Genomic DNA, 16000 nt, shown 5'->3' with positions numbered 1-16000 from the left:
ATTAGAAAGGAAGAAAAAAATACTCGAGCACAAAGTACATTATTTTTCTAGAATTAAAGGCAATTTTGCTTCCAGAACTAAACTTTCTCCTTTAAAAAGATGGAAATACATGCACACCTTTAATCCCAGCACTTGGGAGGCAGGGAGACCTCTGAGGGTTCAAGGCTAGCCAGGTCTATGTCAGTGGTTCTCACCTAAGGGTGGTGACCCCTTTGGGGGTCAAATATCAGACATCCTGCATATCAGATATTTACTTTATGATTCATAATAGTAGCAAAATTACAGATGAAGTAGAAACAAAAATAATAGTATGGTTAGGGGTCACCACAACATGAGTCACGTGACAAGAGTCACAGTATTAGGAAGGTTGAGAATCACCGCTGCATGGTGAGTTCCAGATCAGCCGAGGACATTAAAAAAAGGAAATGAAGGGAGGGCTTCCAGAGCGAAAGGATCTGCAAATGACACACACGTTAACCAAGGTTTCTAAATCAGGATTCAAAAAGAAATGCCTACAAAATTCCACAGGGAAAGTTTTTATACAAAAGATTCAATTTTGGAATCTGATGTATGCAACTTTCGAAGAAATAGCTCGAGAAACACGTAGAAATGAAGAAGGTGCCAAAATTCTGAAAGCTGACAGCTTCCAGCCCAAACATTCACACTTTGCTAAGCCATCACTTAAGATCCAGGGGGATGAGGCATTTTCAGACATGGGTCTCTCATCTCTGGAATCCCACTTCCTCTGTGAGGCACTGGAAATGGGTTCATAAACCAACCATGAAGACAACACACAGCAGGGCTTTTGTATAAGACAGCCTAAAGGAGAGGGCAGGATGGTGCCAAGTGGAAGCCATTCTCCACTGAGAGGAACGGGTTTCAGGTCCTGACAGATTCCCCATTGGCTGGTTATACAGAACGGAGATTTACAAGTAGTAAAGAATTTGAAGTTGAATTATTCATAACTATATCAAAAATTAATGGTAAAAAAGTCAATACTGGTCACATAAACTAATCTTGAGAGAAAACATAAACCAAACTATATTAAACGGCTCATCTGTGGAGAAGATTTCACAGTTGCAATAAAGTAAACACTGAATATCGATCTCACCCAAATTACAGTACAATTACAATATGATTACGATTGGCAAAATGAGGACAGAGAAACGAGGGGCAAGAAGATAAGAAAGCAAACACTGACACCAAAGGATAATGCCTAAAACTCAAAAACAGATAAAATACAATTTCAGCATGTTGATTAGAAATATTTTGCAGGGAAATGACTGTAAGAATCAGACCAAGATGAAAACTCTGGTCTCTAGGGAACAGCAAATAAGAGATAGTGTGGCTTTCAAAACAGATTAGGAATTATTTAATTGACTAATTATGAAAGGATACAGCTAGCTCTGTAAATCTTTTTCAATTTTTTTTCCATTTCTTTCTCTCCTTTAAAAGGGAAAGAGAGACCAAAGAGAAGGGTCAGCGTTAAGAGCATTTGCTTTTCTTGCAGAGGACCCAGCTATGGTTCCCAGCACCGACATGGCAGCTCACAATCCCTCTGATTAATTAGAGGCTCACAATGCCTCTAGTTCCAGTTCCAGGGAAATCCGATGCCTTCTCATGGGTTCCTGCACACATGGTACATAAACTCATGCAGGGATACACATACGCACACACAAACACATGAAATAATACACAAATGGGTTTTTACAGAAAGGATGAGGCAGGTATGCAGTTCAGTAGTGGAGCTCTATGTCAATCACGGAGACTAAAAGAAAACAAGAGTCCATCTCAGGAGCTCCAGGACCTACAACTGTGCATGTAAAGATGCACCAATGCACAAACCATAAAATGTTCTTTGGGGGGAGCTTGAATTCTGCAGCCGAAGCCTGGTGTCGGTACTTCTAGAATAACTTACACTGCTTAGTGATAGGAAGGAAATACACAGGCTGCTGTGGCAGATAATGCCACAGGCAACTATTTGAGGCTGGTGGTGAGAGAAGAGTCCCTGGGGAATGCTATCTGAGCCCTGAAAGGATGTGACAAAAGTTGGCTGCAAAAGGAAAGCTTTGGGGGAAAGGGGAAGAGTTGATGGCGGGATAGCAGAAAGTGTTTCCGTGTGCTTAAGAGAATGCCTTGGTGTCAACCCGCAAGACTGAAAGAAATTAAAAGACAGAGAGAGTGCATCCTCACGTCAGACATGCCATGCTATCCAGCCAACGTGACCCCAAAGGAAGACAGAGATGAGAGGCTCAGCAACTAACAGAGGTAGAGGAAGAATCCAGATGGAGCCCAGTGAAACACATACTTCCAGGCAAGCAATACCGGGGCCCCACAGCATCACAGTGCTCTCCAATGCAATGGTGGGAGTCACACATCAGAACACTGTTGAGGGCAGGTGACAAGGACGACTGAAGTAGAGACAGAGGAGACAAACGCAAAATCATTCTGGAATGAAAACTCAAGTCCTGGAGGGAATGAAGACAACCAAAGAGAAACCAAGACTTTCCCCAGGACATGATGACAACATTTCAACTCTGGATACAGGGAGAGGGTAACACCATCCACAGACGGGGAAGGTAGCAGAAGAGGCAGGATGGGTATGTGAGGCATGAAGCAAATCTAGATTTCATCAGATAGAGAGCTTGAAACTCAAAATAGTTAAAAAGGGTTTGTAACTGAAATTCTTGGGGTACAGAAGTATATGTGGAGAAACCTATACCAGAAAAAAAAAAGTCAACTTTCTGACATCCTACAGTCAAGGAAACGCTAACAAAGGACCAAAGAATATAGGAGCTGGGAAGACAAACCAGGAAGTAGTTTCCAGAAGGAAGTGAGCTGTGCGCAGAACTCCGATGAAGTAGCACCCCAGAGCAAGGGAAACAGCATTTTCGGAAGGTGACACACCAGATAAGCCTGAACTCCGTACAAATACACATTGTGGCTGACTACGCAGGAACGGGGCTCCATCACGACATTCCTCACCTAGCCGTGTGTTCAGATGACCGAAGGGGCCAGAATAGTGATCTTCAGCTCGGTTAGAATAAACACGTCTCATCCACCAAGCTTAGTCAGAGATCTCCAGGAAGCAACCAGGAAACCCTGTAACCCATCTGTGAACCATAAAGAGTTGATGGACAAGCTTCCCAAACAGGAAGTGGACAATGTCCCGGCAGAGAGAACAAGATTTGTGTACATAGGACAGAACCATTTTATAAGGCTACTATATTTTTCTAATTCAGAGCCCATGGGAAGAAAATAGTACAATGAAGCTATGATGTCTCATTTGACTGATGCAGAAACTAAGGCAGAGGGATTTTTCCACAATCATGTAGGGAGCACACCATGGAGGCCGGATTCTCAAATCCAGGATCTCAGTGATGAAGGCCAAACCACAAATCATTTGGCTCATCTGCTTCTTCCAAATCAAACGTATCTGAGAATCAGATCGCGGATTTCTAAGGCTATGACTTTAGACCATAGGCGGCCGTTAGCTCCACCCTCTTAGGATGATGTAATTTGCAGAGTGAACACACTCACATAAAGTGCTTTGCTGTGCACTCACACTGTGTGTACATCACCTCGGTTGGGTTCACTACCACTCACCACACCACGCTGCTGCACACCTGGTTTTTAGAACGCACTTACCTTGAACTTAAGGTGCTGCTATAGCACCTGTTCATGCTCCTCTTCCAGGCCTGGACGACCAGCAACCACTGCTCAGCTCTTGGCTTCTATGAGTTTGACTTTTTCAGATTCCACAAATGAACAGTAATGTTTTTGCCATATTTTAACTAACACAATTCCTCTAGACTCTTGTATGGTATCACAAATGGCACAATTCCTCCTTTTTATGACTAGATAATACTCATAGGTGTGTACATATGTACACACACATCCCATAATTTCTTTAATGATTTATCATCAATAGACATGTATTTTCATACTTGAGCTATTACAAATAATGTTTCAAAGGCCACAGAGACACAGACATTGGTTTCATCTCCTCTGGGCACAGGTAGAACCAGAATTGTCTGGCAGTTCTGTTTCATGAACCACCATGCTGTTTTTCATGGCAGCTCAACAATTCACACACCCGTTGAGATGGACACTGCTTCCCTTTTCTCCACACTTCACAATTTCATCTCATCAACTTATCAGTGCTTAATAGAAAATCCAAGAAGCTAACACAGTGGTTCTCAACCTTCCTAATGCAGTTCATGCTATGGTGACCCCACCAACCATAAAATTATTTCATTGTTATTTCATAACTGTAATTTTTCCACTGTTATGAATTATAGTGTGGAAATGTCTGTGTTTTCCAATGGTCTTTAGGCGGCCCCTGTGAAAGGGCCATTTGACCCCTCAAAGGGGTCACGACCCACAGGTTGAGAAACACTGAGCTAAAGCATGTGCTCTTCCACCAGGATAGTAAATGCTCTCCGCTAATACACAGTCTTATTTGGAGACCTCAACACCGGACCAAAGACACAGGACTTTGAAATCAGAAAGACTTGAGTTTAAATTCCAGCTCTTCGGGGGGCGGGGAGGGGGCGTAGGGAGTGTGTTTACTTGTAAAACATGAGCCCCAAATTGCAGCTCAGTTACAGAAGGTTAATAGTGGTGACTTAGATGGGAAGCTTGTGTCTTATAGGTTTAATACATTAATTTCTCTCTTCCTTCTTATTTCTAAAAAATACAGCCAGGCCTCTGAAGTTTGGATAGCAAAAGTTAGTTACTCATCACTAGTCTTTTTACTGGTCTGTTGAATTCTTCATCCAAAATGTAAAACAAAATAAAACAAACAAACAATAAAAACGCAATTCAGCAGAAATGGTTCTCGATATTTTGGGTTTGCTTTTTTTTTTTTTTTTTTTTTGGTTTTGTTTTTGTTTTGTTTTCTGGTTTTTCGAGACAGGGTTTCTCTGTGTATCTCTGGCTGTCCTGGAGAGATTTTTGTTTTAAAAGTGACGAAAAACGCATGTTTTACAATATAGTAAAATAACTCAATATAAAAATGTTTTACAGTTTGGATCTAGGTGTAGTGGCCCACGTTTGTGATCCAGTCCTAAGGAAGGGGAGACGGGAAAATCAGGAGTTTAGAAACATCTTCAAGATATGGCAAGTTCAGGGCCTGCAACAAGAGAACCTGTCTCAGAAAACAGGCAAACAGAAACGGTTTGCATTTATCTCCAGGTAAATCTGTTGTTTTCTTTCCGCTAACACTTTCAGGAGTGTTTGTTTGGGAAGCATTTCCCTGAAACGTGGTGGGTTCACTTCCACACACCCCAGTTGTGTTGCGACAGTCCCTGCTAACAATGAGCCTGTGAGTTGTCTTCTGCAGATTTCAAAGGAGGTCTATGCACTTTGGCCACCGTGCCTCAACACCGCCACATCCTAGGTTCTACCCGCAACACTGCCCAGTTTGCAGTCCCGGTTCCGAGAAGGTTTCTGCCATGACAATCTTTCCATGGGTCACATTTACAATGAGCACCACAACCACCTAAAGGCTACAGAGCCACAACCAGGAAGCACCGGCACACCAAGCTGGCAGAGATTTCCCAGGAAAAACCACGGTTCTAAATATCCAGAATGACAGAGGAAAATGTATTGCTTGCGTCATTTAAGAAAACTGGCATGTTCAAAGCCAAGGAATTTAACTCAGCTATCTGGCTTGTGGCCTCTCAGAGTTACGTGTTCAGCATGAACACAAAGATGATTTAAAGCACATTTCCATGAAATTCTATTTTCATCAGATCACTTTCAATCTGCCGAGGGGGTCACAGGCTCCATTTCACCACATCAGCACCCTGACGGCAGCATGCTAGTCAAAGTACCCTGGTCCACATGCCAAGACGCCAACATCTTGTTCTCATTATTCTGCCATTAACACTGTCTTTCCAAATATCCCCTCCCACCACAAGATCATGACCCATAATGCAGCAGGCCACAGGAAGCAAACTTAGTTGCCAGTGTTAGTAGTACACAGAATCTGATTATTTTTAGCAATGCATGCGGGCCGACGGATTAACCGAAAGTTAGGGAACAGCAGTTCAACAAATGGTACCTAGAAACCTAATGCATCAGGTTACACAGTGAACAAGAACGTTAAGGGCTGCTCTCCAAAACCGACCACGCGAGTGAGGGGAATCCTAAAGAAAAGTGCCGTTCAAACACAACCGAGGGGATCTTACCCAGACCGGATGGTAGGAGAGAATGAGGAGCCAGAAAAGGCCTCCTGGAGTCAGGAACATCACCTGAAGGATGAGGAGGTATCAATAAATACGATAAACAAACATACAGGCTGGCGTTGGCCAGAAGAGGCATCAGACCTGAGTCCCAGGCCTGCTCTGTAGCGAAGGGCTGACCTTGACCAAGTCACTAGCTTTTCCGGATCTCGCTTTTCCTTATGTTAGGACATGGTTAGGTCAGTTAGTCGGTTGGCCAGACTCTTGATGCACATCAGAATTGCCCAGCGCCTTTCAGAAACCCCATTCCCTCCAGAAATGTCGTCTTATTGGGTGGGCATCAGGGTTTCCTCAAAACCTCCAGGAGCCACCAGTGTGTGGTCAGGTCTGAGATTTACCTCACAAATCGAGCGCTCAAATCCCTGGCCTCTTAACCTGAGGACATAATAAAACCCCAGTGGAGACTGCATCCTAGACAATTAAACCAGCACCGTGGTTTTGGGGATCAGGTCCCAGACATCTGAAAATTCCCAATCTGGTGCCAAGCTGTACCCAAGGTTGACACCCACTGGTCCAGACCTGTGCTTTAGGTTCCTATACGGGCAACGGTGGATGGGAGGAGGAAGGAAGAGAAGCCGGGAAGCCTCTCCCTCCCTCATGATCCTGTTAAATTAAAAAAGAAAACTGAACACCAGAGACCACCAGTGAGTTTGAAATGGGTTTGCACAGGGTAGCTGATTTCAGGTGTATGTGTCCTTCATGCCGGTGCAGGACAGGTGGGAAAGTTCCAAACAACAGAAAATCCAACGGCATGCTTCTCTAACAATGGCTCCACTGTGTGCGCTCTGCAGTCCTTGGGTAGAATTTGATTTGCATGATTGCCTGTAACACGAGCGTTGCATTCCACGCTCCTGAGGTTACTTACATCTACTTATTAGGCACTGGTGAACCAAACAAACAGTAATTAGAAACCATGCCAACAACCCCCCTGTTGCTGAATTACACATTTCCCGCGCCCAGGCCCAGACGTACATGCCCATAGCACGACAGAATCGCTAACACCATCAGAAATACTAACACCATCAGGGGGACACAGGTCACCTCGGGGCCTCCTTGGGACTGTGAAGGGAGCCAAAGGCTGCTTTGGAAGAGAGCTATTCTCTTCTAGTGCTTCTCCCAGCCGGGTAAATATGACACTGGTCACGTGTGTTTTAGAAGTCCCAGGTGAAAATGAACTCTCCAGGAGCCAGGAAATGAGCAACACCTCTAAGAGACGGCTTCATTTCCAGAAACATAAAGAGCTTCTGCACCTCAGTGCAGCTTATAAAATAACGGCAGGTGATACCTAAGGCAAAGAGAGGAGCGTGGGAAACCCTGCACCAAGCAGAGCACTGCTCCACCCTCAGCATCCAGGTCGCATTGGTCTGCTAACCTCAGGAGCTGTTGGCCTTCCGGGCCTGCGCAGAGATCTTGGTGAGGGCTAAGACTGCGCACATTCCATCAGAAATCTGGCTTCTTGCCACCTTGCCAGAGGCTGGGGGCAGGCAGAAAGGAGTCAGAGACAACAGTCATTCTCATAGGAAAGGCTGTTCGACTTAACTGCAGGTGGGCACTCCCACTAGTGACTCAGACAGACCCCTCTCCCTGGGCAGGGCTGAGGGTTGAGATGACCTCAGTGGCCAAGGAAAATCCCTTCCTGCACAGCATGGGCCTCTCCTAAGATGCTGAAAAATTCACACAGCCCTAACCAACAATAAACAGGAAGCTAAGAAACAGAGACTGTTTTTTTTTCACCCAAAATAGAGGCTGACTCACTTTATTAAGTGGTTCTTTCCATCTTAGGCTTCAAAGGGAATGCAGTTCTCCACCTTGGCAGGTAGGAGTGGGCGTGGCCCTGGAAACAGCCTGAATGGCCACTGATAGTTGACCAAAGTGAAAACACACACACACACACACACACACACGATGAATTGCTACATACCATTTCAGGCCAGTCAGTGTATGGATGCCTCCCTATGACACATTAACACATGGAAAAAACTGCACTCAGCCTCAAAAAAAAAAAAAAAAGCGCAAATGTCAGAAGTTACTTGCCAGGCAAAGGCTAGGAGACAGAATGTAGTTTTCCCTTACTATCCTCCAAAGCAGTTTCACACAGCTTTTGGTCTCCTTGTCCCCCTCCCCACTTAATAACAGACAGTAACATGGCACAGTGCTAATCTTGGTTTCTTCTTTATACTCTTCTCCCCATATGAAAAGAAAACAATTCTGTTTTAAATCAATGTTAAGGGAACTGTGACTCAGAATCTCTCTCTCTCTCTCTCTCTCTCTCTCTCTCTCTCTCTCTCACACACACACACACACACACACACACACACACACACACACACACCCCGTCCGAGTCCTAACACTTGGCTCCTTCGGAGGGCTCCACTTGGAGCTGCAGCCTTTAAGGAAATGATTATGCTAACTAACATGAGGCTACTAGGGCGGAGCCTAAGCAGACTGGTGTACTGAAAGAAGAATTCTTTCTGGAAAAGATACCAGGTGTGTGTGGCCCCACAGAGGAAAACCGTACAGGGACATGGGGGCGGGGGCAGCTGTGTGCAAGCAGGGAGGCTGACCTCAGGAGATCAGGAGGGCTGACACCTTGACCTAGGCCTTCCAGAACTGTGAGGAAATAAGTTTCCGTTTGTTTAATGACCTGTTCTGTGATGCTCTTAAGGCTGCCCTAGCAAACAAAGACTGCTGAAGGAAAAGCAGAATCAACTAAAGAGCATGCGGAGCCATGAATCCCTGAGACTCTTCAGCGGCTGCTTGGATTCTCAGGGCCTCTTGGAACTCGTGATCAAGCTGACACTGTCAAACTCAGAATGCCCAAAATCAATGTTAAGTTGTTTTCACACAAAAGGAATTGCATAGGCCGATGCCAGTGGGTTTTAAACAACTGGATTTAGTGGCTCCCACGTTATACTCAGGAAAGCCATTTTCATAAGGAAAACGCCAATGCTTTTTAATTATGGATGGAATTGCTAGCATAAAAAAACTGACAAGAAAAAGAAGAATCACTCCTTCCACTCTTAAATGAAAGGCCTTGATAACACAGCGAAATGTTTTACAATCTGAATCACCGGAAATTGTCTAGATTTAACCCTGGGATTTTCCCAGCTGTACAACAATTGATTCAGGACTCATAGCCTCAGACCAAATCCCAGGCCCTTTCTCTTCTCTAATTCCGACTCTCATAGCCCCTGGTCATGAGGTTAGTGTCCTGCTGAAGTAAAGATGACGGCACCATATCTAACTCAACAAGGCTAACATCCCATGCATATGGTGCTGGAGATACAGCTGATGGCCTTGCCACGCATCAGGCAAGCCATGACCTGCATTCCACACTTTTCCCCAGTAAATCTGACCTTAAGAGAAAGATTAACTGTATATTTTAAAAACATGTACACTAACACAAATATACAAGTATTTGGAGGTGTGTCTTAACAACTAAACATCAACTCTCAGGCATTACCAAATGAATATATCAAACACCTATAGAATATCTCTGCTCCCTAAAGTAAGACTTTAACTAAAAACTGTTCTGTTCAATCCTGGAGAGGCCCTTGCATTTACTGTATCACCAAAGTATGATCTACTTCTCAAAACCCAACGTCACTAAATGAGCCTCGCTAAGATGTACTGGATGACTTTCCCAGACTTCACAGAAACTTTCCAATAGAAGAAGAGATGCAGAGAACACTCTGCAAGAACTTGGGGGGGGAGGGGACCAGAGCATGAGAAATACGCTCACCAGCGTGACTCATGCCTGCTCTAGACACCAGTCAGTATGGATACATCTTCAACAAGGAAGGCGGATATCACCCTAGAAACAAACAGGAGAGGACACCTAGAGTCCCAGCGATTGGAACACAGAGGCGGGAGGGTGGCAACTGACACAGTAGAACACTGGTGAAAAAAAACAAAAAGGAAAAAAATGACAAAAATTCCTTTAGGGAGAAAACAAAGGCTAAATATGAAATATGGCCAAAGATTTGCATGAATAAACATTTTGCAATTATTATTATTTATGAAAGCAAAGAACTGATGCATGAGATTTGCAACAATCAAGGAATGATCTCACAAATGAAACCTCAAGCCAAATTCCCCTCATTTATATGACCCCACGAACCCTGCCCTGAAACCGCTGCAGGAATCAAACTGGCCATTTCCTCCTGGATTCTAAGGTCATTTAGAATAAACATCATTATTTTAATATTATTTTTACTTTTACATTACAGATGCTTTACCTACATGTCTATCTGTGCACGCCAGGCGTCCAAAGAAGCCAGAAGAGGCCATCAGATCCCTTGGAACTGGAATAATAGACAGTTGTGAGTCTCCATGTGGGTGCTTGGAACAGACCCCAACTCCTCTACAAGAACACCCAGTGCCCTTAACTGGCAAGTCACGGCCCCATCCCCCCAGATACCATATTTTGTTTATATTTTAGCCATAAACTATGACAGTGAGCACAAAATAAGTATCTGCTATGTGTTTACAGGTAAATAGGATATAGTCAGTCATATGTGACAGAATATTACTCAGCTATTTAGTGTGATTTGTGAGATCTTACAGATGTAGAATACAGATAATGAAAAGTTCCAGAAATGAATAACAGTGATGGTTGCCAAACTGAATATGATTTAGTGCCACGGAAATTAGAAAATGGCTAAAATGATAAATGTTATATACATATTATCACAATGAAAGAAATAAAATAAGCGGAAGGAATACTTATAGAGCAGGAGGCGGAAAGAGCAGGTGAGAACCGCCAAAAGGGAAGGCAGCCTGCTAAACCATGTCCGGTGCTGCTCTTTAAGGGCTAACACTAGGGGGTGGGAAATGTTTGTTAATGTCTGATTTTTACAGCTTTCCATAACTTCCAATTTTTTCTCTAACTGCTCACATATTTAGCACTTGCAGATAAAAAGGGGTGTGGTACAGCTGAGGTGGGAGATATGAAGGTTTATCAGCAGCCGGTTAAATACGGATCAAAGTCGATTCAGCTTGCTGCCACCCTGATGGACTCTACACTGCCGATCACTTTTTTTCCATGATGCTTGTCTTCCCCATGAAAGTTCAACTTAAGCCATGTTAATCAAGACTTTTATCTTTATTATAACGAAATACTTTCCTTTTCTTCTTTTTCCTTTTTCTCTAAGCAAGCTCTTCAGACCTGTTATACTACTGAGCGTGTCTCAGCCGGGCAAACAGTCTCAACGGATAGGTTTGTCCTAGACATTCATGAGCAGTTGTTCTCAGGATACAATATATGTTTTCAGGAACCTGGGACAAGATACAGAGATGACCTGAGGGAACACTGGAGTCACTATAGTAACGGATGAACTAGAAGCAAGACGTTTATAGTCACACAAACTCGGGCAGATGTTAGACAGAAAGAACTACCATTCATCACAAATGCTGTTTGTCTTACTAACCACCCCCAAAATGGACACAACAACGCTTCCTTCCTGGGAAGTTCTGAGCCTGTTCTTAACAGGTGATCAAGCCATATCATAAGCTTCCTTCTAATTCCTGTTCAAATGGAGAGTCATACCCCAAGAAGCAGCAGTGAAATGCTGGAGGTATTAGCATTGACAGTCATTAGGAGAGAAGCGCAACAAAACCTTCGACAGACTTCCTAACCGATCCCAGTGAAGACCGTGTAATAAAGTTCACGAAAATTCTCCTATTCTTTGTTCCTCAATAATAGAAAAACATTCATCACTAACGGGCCGGTGACCTCATACGCCAGAAAAACCATCAAGAGGCTTGCATTTCCTTTTTTGACAATCCTGTTTTAGAATCTTGCATTCCTTTCTTTAACTGTCGTGGATCCTCAGAGCCCTCTGAAAGGTCCCTCCATGATCTGTTGTTACCCTAGCAGGGCTGAACACAGTGCCCAGCTAGCTCCTGAGCTTTGAAAAAAACAAACCACAACATTCCACTTCTGACAGCTACCCGACTCTAAGTGATGATGACAAGACTATGCTCCCAGACAGTCCAGAGGGCGGGTGTAACCAACAAGGCCCTCTATGTCATACCATGACCTTTATAGAACAAAGGACTTGAAATTACCCACACCGTTTAGCAGATAGCATCAGAAGTTGCTGGAGATCAACACTGAACCAAACCCCTCCCTGTGGAAAGGCAGCTCCTATTTTTGCTAAGATCAGCCTCCCTCCCACAGAAGCCCTCTTTGCCTTATTAAGCCAAGACTACCAGAGACTCTCCAGCTGTCGGGAGCTTCCTTTGTGCTCAACAAACAACACAAACTGAACTCGTTACCTTCAGGCTGGAAAGCCAAATTCACTCTTTCAAAAACACATCAGCAACTGTGAGTTCGAGACCAGCCTGGTCTACAAGAGCTAGTTCCAGGACAGGCTCCAAAACCACAGAGAAACCCTGTCTCGAAAAACCAAAAAAAAAAAAAAAAAAAAAAAAAAAAAAAAAAACACATCAGCAATAAGCGACTCTGGCCTGATAAAAGAGAAACACAAACAACATTACCGATGTCCATGGCGTTCTAGAACAAAGGTATGCAGAGGGCCATCATGTCTAGGCCGAGTGGGGAATCTGCCTGGGCAGGATCCTAAAGGCTGGGGAGTTCAGTCTCCCTCTATGGGCTGCAGGGGATGAAGAAGCAGACCTACGCTGTCTCTGGCAGGTTCGTGCTCCTTCAGTCTTCCATGCTAGAAAACAGATATCACTGAACTAGGCTTGTTGTGCCTGCTTGCCTGCTCTCTTCACAGAGGCACCTCAGAATAAAACATGGTGCACTCCCTTTCTCTCTCCAGTCTTTCAAACCCATGTTTCCTGCCCCTAAAGTGCTAGCTATAGGGAAAGATGGCTTAGCAAACGAGGCAGAAACCAGCCTGCTTTAAGAATCTGGAAGAAGTATCTGAAGTCAGCATCCAGAACATGACTGTGGTCAGTCGTTGTGGGTTCTAGCAGGTAAGGGCCTGCCCCGTGGGCATCAAGGGCACCCCTGCCAAGCTCCACTGGGGTCAATACACCCTCCTACCATTTCTATGCTCTGACCCTCTATCATCCATTTCTGGAGGGGAAGTGTGTGTGTGTGTGTGTGTGTGTGTGTGTGTGTGTGTGTGCTTTTCACATATGATACTTTAACAGATTCTGGTAAAATCCAAAAACGCTTCCCCTGGAAAAATTCTCAAAAGCAGACATATATGGAGAGTATTGTATAGACTCTGTGGGAATTCCCAACTCCTAAGCCCATTATATACATCAGGAGAAGGGATACTATGCAGTCTAAACATTTCTGAGTGTCTGCCACATGCCAAGCACTGAGAAGAACCCACCTCAAGCCCAGTCCCTCACCATTCTGAATTCTGGCCCATCCTCCCATGACCTGCCTTTGTTCCATGCAAAACTCCCGCTGGGCACACCTCCCTGGCTCTGTGTTATCGATTCAGGAAACAACTAGTCAGGACTTTAAATATCATCTCTTGAATAGGAATATGAAACACACCACCCCAATGTTTTTCCCAAAAGCCACTCTTTCCATCTCTCCCTTTGGAGGCCCTGCCCAGAGATCCCTTAGCATAGATCACCCTTATGCAGCCCCATGCTCGCTCCTTCTGTTAGGATTGTCAGCAACAGGGAGGGCATGGCCGGCAACTAAACCAGGTTTGATTTTCAGCTTCTAGTGAAATCCCCACACTGGAGGAGAGCATGCCACGGGGTACACAGATGTAAATCAGGCACTTTTAAGCAGGCGTCCTAATGCTCAACCCAACGAGATGAGTGAGGTCAAGACAAATCGTAACTGGACGATGGCAATAACCTGGACAACAGGGGTGAACAGCAAGGGCAGGCAGGAACCTGCACGAACGAGGAACACAGTACTCAAGAGTTAAGGGTGACCACAAAGTCAGGCAGAAGGTTCGGGAGCTGAGGCAGGAGAAGGCAAGAGGAGAATGGGTGGAAACATACAGGAATGTGGCGTTATCCTCTGTTTCTTGTTTTTACTTGGTAAAGTAACAAATAATTGTTAGAGAAAATGGACAGGATAAACAAACAATCGTGACCTCACTGTACACAGATAAGCAGTATCACTGTCTCCCATCTTTATAAACAGGTGTGCCTGTGCACATGACTCAACATGTTTCAGTTCTACTGAATGTCCATGTTTACTGTGTACCAGAGCCTGTGTGACTATGAAATCATTTCATCACTACTATCAATCATAATCATGGATGAGGGCACTGTCCAAGACCACACAGGTCACAGGCACCTAGGGCGAATTCAACGATAAGTATTTTCATTTCAAAACTTCATGTCTTTTCTCTTTTCTTATTCTTATTGGGTTGATTTACAGGGACAAGATAAATTCATTTTTCCCTTTTTCTCGAAGAAGTTCCTCCAGGACCCCGATTAGCATGCTCATAAACCTGAGAAATGAACTCTTGCTCTTGTCATTTTCCCACACAGGTCCTTTTACAACCCCACCACAGGACCTGGCTCCCTCCCTTACAGCATGTAGATCCTGGAGGACGACACAGTCATACCCTGCTTTAGGCAGATAAATATGGAAACGGAGACGAGGAGGGCGCGTTTGGAATAAGTCAGCAAAACGAAATTCAAACCAAGATGTGGTCACATGGCAGGCCTAGAAACAAGCAGTCTCTGGGAAAGAGCAGAAGCCTGGCTCAGAACACAGAGACGAGGCATTTAAAGGATTTGACGTTCCGTTGAGAACACAGAGAGGGAACGGGTGGAAGGAAGGAGGAAGAGGAAATGGAACACTGTGGGTGGACAGAGGATGCCATTCAATGGGAGGGGAAAACCAGATGGGATGTGATTCCCCGCATGGCTGAGGGAGAGGTAGGAATGAACCCCACTCACTGTGAGCAGTCAAATGTATTCCAGAAGTCCAGGATCCGGAAAGAAGCAATGGGGCCACAGAGGAGAACAGGGAGGGGACAGTGGTGTACCCGGGAGCAGGGACTCTAAAAGGCCATGGGTGTAACTAGCATTGCCTCTGGAGAGCAGGCACTACAGAGAGAGAGAGAGAGAGAGAGAGAGAGAGAGAGAGAGAGAGAGAGAGAGAGCGCAAAGGGGGCTCAAATTCACTTTCAATTAAATTGGAGGAACAGGGCCAAATGAGAGGGGAAAGGAACCACAACCCATCTTGAGGTTCTTCAGCCCTTCGGCTTCCCAGAAAGATTCACTTTTTAAAATAATTTGGAGGTCAGTCAGCTAATTTTAAATGGTGAACTAAATCACATAAAGTTCACGATGGGGCAGGAATTTTCATCTCCAGGCTGCCTCGCAGAGCTTCATTCAGCAGCCATATGGAGCCAGCGATTAATATTCAGTAGGAAGGGAATTTATAATCAGGCGCCTGCCATTCAAATGTGAAATGTTTTCTGCTCAGTACCCCCAATAATATCTGAATATATCTCCAGTTTAAAATAACGCTTATGAATAATTTTATAAATGTCCTAGCAAGAATGATAAAAGAACAATCTATTTTCACTGCTACATGAAACAAAAAAAAGAGGAATGAATGATTCAGTTAAACAAAGAATTTAATATGCTCTATAATAAATATCGAACAACCATTACTTGGGCTATTTAAAGGGTGGCTGGGGTCGAAAGATGATTATAATAGCTAGCATTTGTGCCCACATTTATTTTCTCTCCGTTACTTACATTGACAGAAGAAACTTCCTAGATTCATAAATTTGTTTTACCACATTAGAATGCTGGAAATCAAATTTGTTTTTCTTGATTTA

At 44.2% G+C, this 16000-nt stretch overlaps 1 protein-coding gene across 2 annotated transcripts in view; it reads right to left on the bottom strand.

Annotated features, from left to right (window-relative positions):
- Positions 1–16000, bottom strand: part of Ano6 (anoctamin 6) — a 166589-nt gene that overhangs the window by 122760 nt on the left and 27829 nt on the right. Inside the window, exon 2 of one of the 2 annotated variants that reach the window (XM_041642689.1) lies at positions 6195–6257. The exons of the other annotated variant lie outside the window; for it this stretch is intronic. Within the exon in view, the coding sequence (XP_041498623.1) occupies positions 6195–6257 (63 nt within the window). The remainder of the gene's footprint in view (positions 1–6194; positions 6258–16000) is intronic. 2 annotated transcript variants of the gene reach the window in all.

The sequence above is a fragment of the Microtus oregoni genome, unplaced genomic scaffold (assembly GCF_018167655.1).
Source record: "Microtus oregoni isolate MIOR12 unplaced genomic scaffold, Mior012 000077F_ref0000221, whole genome shotgun sequence".
In the NCBI taxonomy this organism is placed as follows: Eukaryota; Metazoa; Chordata; class Mammalia; order Rodentia; family Cricetidae; genus Microtus; species Microtus oregoni.
This window is presented reverse-complemented; position numbering and strand designations above follow the sequence as displayed.